The sequence below is a fragment of the Mus caroli genome, chromosome 16 (assembly GCF_900094665.2).
Source record: "Mus caroli chromosome 16, CAROLI_EIJ_v1.1, whole genome shotgun sequence".
Taxonomy (NCBI): Eukaryota; Metazoa; Chordata; class Mammalia; order Rodentia; family Muridae; genus Mus; species Mus caroli.
The window spans coordinates 12,797,930-12,805,316 of NC_034585.1; the positions used below are offsets into that span (position 1 = coordinate 12,797,930).

The 7,387-nt window shown below is 41.9% G+C and overlaps 1 protein-coding gene across 1 annotated transcript; it reads left to right on the plus strand.

Annotated features, from left to right (window-relative positions):
* Window positions 1–715: 715 nt before the first annotated feature.
* On the plus strand, window positions 716–7,066 carry Yars2 (tyrosyl-tRNA synthetase 2). The gene is made up of 5 exons (XM_021185072.1): window positions 716–1,492; window positions 2,273–2,440; window positions 3,903–4,058; window positions 4,651–4,821; window positions 6,765–7,066. Exons 1-5 carry the CDS (start codon window positions 729–731, stop codon window positions 6,922–6,924), a joined length of 1,419 nt encoding a protein of 472 aa, XP_021040731.1. The 5' UTR covers window positions 716–728; the 3' UTR covers window positions 6,925–7,066.
* The last annotated feature ends 321 nt before the right edge of the window (window positions 7,067–7,387 follow it).

Genomic DNA, 7,387 nt, shown 5'->3' on the forward strand with positions numbered 1-7,387 from the left:
CAATTTGTGTACGCTAATTAAAATGTTTAAAGGAAATTAGTCAGAATCTACAATGGGACTTGGGGGCTGGCTCACTTGCCATACAATTGCAAATGGGAGTCCATCCTGGTGAAAGGATTCCTAAAAGCACCTAATACGTTATGACTCTGAATGACTCCGGTTTTTGTTATACTAAACACAGGGAGTTCTTTCCTGTATTGACTTTCCTCTTGCTAGGAGGAGACTGCCACCTTCAGGACACACACTAATGACGTGGGTGTCTGTGTGTGTGTGTGTGTGTGTGCGCGCGCGCGCGCGCCTGCCTGCCTGCCTGTACTGTGCCGAGGCTCTCATTAACTGGGGAAAACTGGTACAAAGAAATTTCGTCTCCACTCCACTCCGTGTTCTTTCTACAGGTCCAAGACTTATTGGGACTTGAGCATCACAGGTTTTTCATGATCATTTAAACGACAGTAAACATTTGTCGAGCGCTTACTACACCGCCAAGTGCTTTCACCACAGCTGTGAGACAGGAAGAACTATCACGACATCCTCTCTGAGAAAACGGGAATGAAATTATAGAGGAACAGTGGGGACCGCAAGACTGAACTCAGTCGGTCCACATCCCAGGTGCCTAAGGCACCAAAGCCTAACAGGCCTCCCGCCCCGCCCGAGCATGCGTAGAGAGACACCGAGAAGCCTGCGGTCGCGGGCGACAGAGGTCCAGCATGCCTTGCGTGTCCCGCAAGATGGCGGCGCCCATGCTGAGGCGCCTGTGCCGCGTTCCGCAGTCCCTGGTCTGGCTACGAGGGTCGCGTGCGGTGCGCCCGGGCGCGCGGGGAATACTGGTGGCACCGAGGGCCCGCGGCTTGTTCAAGGAGTTCTTCCCCGAGAGCGGCACGAAGACAGAGCTCCCCGAACTCTTTGACCGCCGCAGGGCGGGCTCGTCCCCCCAGACGGTGTACTGCGGCTTCGACCCCACGGGCGACTCGCTCCACGTGGGGCACCTGCTAACTCTGTTGGGGCTGTTCCACTTCCAGCGAGCCGGCCACAACGTGATCGCGCTCGTGGGAGGCTCCACGGCCCTCCTCGGGGACCCCAGCGGCCGGACCAAGGGGCGCGAGGCGCTGAGCGCGGAGTGCGTGCGGGCCAACGCGCACGCCCTGCGGCGAGGGCTCGAGGCCCTGGCGGCCAACCACGCGCGCCTCTTCGCGGACGGCCGGCCCTGGGGCTCTTTCACGGTGCTGGACAACGCGGCCTGGTTCCAGAAGCAGCACCTGGTGGATTTCCTGGCCACGGTGGGCGGCCACTTCCGCATGGGCACGCTGCTGAGCCGGCTGAGCGTGCAGTCGCGTCTCAAGAGCCCCGAGGGCATGAGCTTGGCGGAGTTCTTTTACCAGGTGCTCCAGGCCTATGACTTCTACTACCTTTTCCAGCACTATGGATGCCGGGTCCAACTGGGCGGATCAGATCAGTTGGGCAACATCATGTCTGGCTACGAGTTCATCCACAAGTAAGCTAGAATTGTTAGAGCCTACGGAAACCGGGGGACAAGTATACAGAAGTAGTGTGTTATTCGTTAGGAAGATTGTAAGCTAGAGCTGGGAGTTAGAGCTGCTGGAAGCAGACCGATCGATATTCAAAATTTGGATTTTGTCGGTTTTCCCTAAGTCGCCTTCAGTTTCTTTAGAAATTGTTATTTATCCTGAAAATAATTGGACTTCTGTTTAGAACTATGTGCATTAATTTAGCTTTTCGCCTCCATAAAGATTTTCACAGCGTTTTCTTTTTTAAAGATTGATCTCCATGTAACACCTGCATGCCAGAAGAGGGCACCAAATTCTAATATAGATGGTTGTGAGCCACCACATGGTTGCTGGGAATTGAACTCAGGATCTCTGGAAGAACCACTGAGCCACCTCTCCAGCCCTCACAGTTTTCTTGAGGAACATAGAGTACATGGCTGGTTCCTGTGCTACAGGACAAAACTCATTTAAAAATATTCAAAGCCACCTTCTAAATGTACCCCCTGGTACCCTTTCGCCCAACTTTGTCATTTTTCTACCTGATCCTTCAAAAAATCACGTCCTGTTGACCTGCTCAGGTGCATTCCTACAATTGCACTTAAGCACGACACATGTAAATATAAAATGCGTGTTTTTATGGTTCTTGAGGACCTGAGTCCAGACTGAGAAAGGGTTTTTAAAACATATAGTAAGTAACCAGACTTACATGTGTACTGTGCTTGGTGGAACTAATTGTGCGTAACAGAATACCATGAATGTATGTGTAGGTTGACTGGAGAGGATGTGTTCGGAATCACTGTACCTCTAATTACAAGTACAACTGGAGCAAAGCTGGGAAAGTCTGCTGGCAATGCGGTTTGGCTAAACAGAGAGAAAACATCACCGTTTGAACTTTATCAGTTCTTTGTCAGACAGCAAGATGATTCTGTAGAAAGGTAAGCTTTTAATAGGCATTTGAGAAAATTAATATGTAGTTATGATTCAGTGTTAGCTAGTGAATCTTTTTCTTTGTAGGTTTTTTCATTGTATTTAAGGTGTAAATTATTATGTCACATGATATTGCCATTAACTGTCATAATTTTGTTTATTTTTACAATACTAGAGTTGAACCCAGGGCTGAATGGCTATTTTATTAGGTAGGTGCTTAACTACTGAGCTACATCCCAGGTCTGGAGAAAAAAATGCGATGTTCTAAGTTGCTCAAGACAGCCTCTGGCTTAAGTCTTACCTCTTACATCTTTTGAGGCTTGGAACTTAGCCATAGAATCCCAAATGTAGGTAGCTGTTGTGAAGACACCACTCGTGTGAGTCTAAATTGTGTACTCTATCTTAATCTTCATAAACTAATTTTGTTTTATTCTTGCTGGTCCTCAAATCTTTTGTTATATAATCACGGATCCAGCTTTATCCAAGTGCAAATTTCAAAAGGGGAAGAAAACTTCTCAAGTCAGATGTGTTGGTCTGTGTTTCCTGTTGCACCAATAACAGTACCAACTATTCTAGAGTGATGCAAGAATAAACTTAGAGATCTTTGAAATAGTAGTTGCCAATCCTTACTAAAATAAATTTGTATATAAACTATGGTCTAAAATAACCTCTACTGGATAGCATGTCTAACAGAAATTCATGCATGTGTATACTAAGAAAAATATAGGTACTTGTAGCATGATTAGCATATGTTCAAAAGTAGACACAATGGCCACAGTAGAGTAAATCACAGAATATTAATAGCTTTGAAAGCTGTGCTTGTGACATCATAAGTCTGAATATGCTGGTGTGCCAAAGTAAGTTAGAAATAAAAATGCATTTTACTCATAATCTTGTATTTCTTAAGAGGATGATTTCATAGGTTTTTGCTTCATAATGGTTCACTACGCTTTGTGATAGATATGTGCTTTCTCTTCATAGCATTTTGCAAAAGTTAACATATGGAATGCTCTTCATTTTTTTTTTTTAATTTATTTTATTTGTATGAGTACACCCACTGTATCTGTTTTCAGACACCAGAAGACAGTATCAGATCCCATTATAGATGGTTTGTGAGTCACCATGTGGCTGCTGGGAGTTGAACTCAGGACCTCTGGAAGAGCAGTCAGTGTTCTTAACTGCTGAGCCATCTCTCTCTAGCCCTCTCATGTCAAATTTTTAAGGATATACATAAAACAAAAATGTCAAAGTATGCTTAGGAAGGAGGCACACATTTCTGCACTATTTTGTTACTTAAGGAAAATGGAAAATAAGTATTGAAAAATATTGTCCATTGGGGTTATGTGTCTTAGTGTACTGTATAAGTACATTCTACAGTTTTTCATTAATAAATTCAAAAGTGAATTTAGGGTTTTTCTTCCCAAGATAAGCTAGTGGATGCACATGGAATGTTTCATCTCTGTCCTGCAGGTACCTGAAGCTTTTCACTTTCCTTCCCCTCCCAGAGATTGATCACATCATGCAGTTACATGTCAAAGAACCAGAAAAGCGAGTTGCTCAGAAACGACTTGCTGCAGAAGTAACAAAGCTTGTTCACGGACAAGAAGGTCTGGACTCTGCTAAAAGGTTGGCTTTACAACAGCTAATGGGCTAGTTAATAGTCTATATATCTATAACATGATATATCTATAACACAGCTCCTTTACACATAAGGCTCACAGAACATCTTGAGAGAAGGGGACAAAAGGGTGTCTGGGAAATTGGCTGTGAGAATGTGTCCTGGAAATGACAAGGAAGCTTTACCCACGATACCACAGTATGACTGCCTAAACATGTATGTATGTATGTATGAATGAATGAATGTATGTATGTCATCATGGAAGGGAGAAATCTCATGAGGCCCCACCCCTCAACAAAGAACTACAGGCAACTAAGGAATTCTGAGAAAAGTTAAAACTTACTGAAAGTTAGTGGATAGACAAGAAAAAATGGAAATGATGTTTTAAGAGTTTCTTATGGATTACTAACTTGTACTGTATTTAACTTAAGTATTTTTATGTTGTCTTTACTAGAGAAGTCTTTAAGTTAGTGAATTACACAAAATAGATATTGCTGTTGAAACACATACTGTGGAACACAGTGGGCACTCTATAGTTATTTGGTGGTTTGTGTGGGGTTGGGGGTGAAACGGTCCCTAATGTAGCTTTATGTTTTTCAGGTGTACACAAGCCCTTTACCATAGCAGCATAGAGGCACTGGAGGTCATGTCTGACCAAGAGTTAAAAGAATTGTTTAAAGAAGCTTCATTTTCTGAATTAGTTCTTGATCCTGGAACGAGTGTCATAGACACGTGCCGTAAAGCAAACGCCATTCCTGATGGCCCTCGAGGGTAAGGTTTTGTGATTTTTAATTCGAGGCAAAATTGTGCTTCACATAATGTTTCCAGGGTGTTTTCCTGGCAGTGCTTTAATGTAACTCACTTCTTGCAGAAGTTGGGTTAAGCCAAACAATAAAGTCAAACCGGGAGTTCATACATAGAAAATACCTTGAACTCTGAAGGACTCCTTCAAGTGTTGCATCATTCAGCTCAGGGATTTGTTGACAGAGAGGCGAAGATTCGTACAACTTCCCTCATACTTTGCTTGTAGCCTCAGGGCTTTGGAGGATAGGATCTATTTTAAAATTTAATTACTGAAAAGAAATGAGAATAGAAATAGAACTTCATAAAATTTATAAACTAGAGAGTATTCTGGAGAATTACATTTTTCTTTTGCAGAAGAAAATGGCATATTGCAATTTCTTAGTTCTACCATATTATTAGGGAATACTTTTGCTCTACAAGAAGTGATATGGAATGCAATGTCCATTTATAACAGTAACAGGTAGAAGGAAAAGCAATAACCAGAAAACCCAAGTAAGTGCCTCATCCCTTGGACTCTGTACATAAAGTTCCTGTCACTTGCCCATGGTTACTACATGAGTGACATTTGTTACAGTTGCTTTCTTTGTTTTGGAATGTTTGACTCTCCAGTGAGATCTAAATTGTGTGTGTAGATAAATATGTCTCCTCCCTGTTCATGACCTGCCACTCAACCTTATTTATTTATTCCCTAATAATGTGCCAAATTTAACCTGGAGTCAAATTCTCTGTACATCAAGTCTAGTTTTCTGAATCTTCTTATGAACTTCACTGATAACTAATTTGCTGATAACTAACTTTAACCTCTATTTAAATCACCCAAATTAGCTACAGTCAGAAGTAATGCTACATTTTTCATACCATACATAGGGTTGGTCTGTATAATATTCAGCCTGGAAACAGCCTGCCTAGAAGAAATACAGTTGTAAATAGAATTTTGTTGTAGGCTTGATTTTATAAAGCTGTGTTCACTGAGCTGCTTAACTTTGTTTAGTAACACATGCCACTTTCAAGGGTCCCTTTTGTTTCCTCGCCTTGTCAAAATTCCTGCTGTCATCCAGTGTCTTAACACCTTATGTATCAAGGAAGTTCCCAGAGCTTACGACCCAGTCAGTGTTCCCCAGTTCTTCATCTAGTCCTCACAGCACAGCACCATGCTAGAGAAACTGGTATGTCAGCATTGTCCTCTCTCTTTAATACTAATGTTTGTTTAGCACACAGTAAGCTCTTTATTGAATGAACTGAATGTAAAATTCAGTTAAACTTACTTTTTAGCATATATTTATTAAACCAGCTATTGATTTCCCATTTATGAAATCAGCTGATTAAGAATTTTGTTTTTATTTTAAACAGTACTAGTTCATAGTCTCAGAATTTTCCAGTTTCTTATCATTTCTAAAGATTCTAGTGGGGTTATTCATTACCTGTATCTACAGGTAGCATACTTTAAAAGCAAAATTGTTCTTTTTTGTTTTTCGGAATCTGTCTGGGAGTTTTCCCACCACAAGACTAGATAAATTCTGAAAGTGAATCTGTCAAAGCTGATATATTTCTGTTTTTTTTTTTTTTTAGACAGGGTTTCTCTGTGTAGCCCTGGCTGTCCTGGAACTCACTCTGTGGACCAGGCTGGCCTCAAACTCAGAAATCCACTTACCTCTGCCTTCCAAGTACTGAGATTAAAGGCATGAGCACCACTGCCCTGCTCAAAGTGGATTTAGTTGAGCCTGATGGTTCAGGCCTGTAATCTCAGATACTTGAGAAGTTGAGGCAGGAAGATCACAATTGTAAGAGCCACCTGAGCTGCAGTGTTAAGTTCAGATGAGCACAGGCAGCTTCCTGACACCTAGCCTCATGTTTAAGGCATTAGTCGGGTCAGGTGAGTGCTCCTAGTTATAAAACTTTTCTATTTTCAGGTATCGGATGATAACAGAAGGTGGAGTCAGTATAAATCACAGACAAGTAACAAATCCTGAAAGTGTTCTAGTAATTGGACAACATATTCTCAAGAATGGACTTTCCTTACTTAAAATAGGAAAAAGGAATTTCTACATTATAAAATGGCTTCAGTTGTGAAAGTTTTTGTCCAAATTTGTCTATCATCCATTTTCAAAATGTGGAGGTCTTCAGAAACCCAAGAGTGGAATATACACAAGGCCCCTCACAATGTAAATACTCATGTGCATTTCAAAATAAAATGTTACTTAATTGTAGTTCATTTCTTTACACAAGAACAATCCTTCTTGCTACTTGGGTTGAAGAAGTGTTGCAGTGGAAATGACTGTATAAAGTTGCACAGTAGGTAAGGTGCAGAGCACTTTACTGATTGCAGTAGTGCAACACAGCTCTACAAACTAGCCAAGCTTCTTGTCTGTTTAGACTTGAGAAATCTGTTGTAAAGTTAAACTTCTTTTTTTTTTTTTAAATTAGGTATTTATTTCATTTACATTTCCAATGCTATCCCAAAAGTCCCCCACATGCTCCCCCACCCACGCCCCCACCCACCCACTCCCACTTCTTNGCCCTGGCGTTCCCCTGT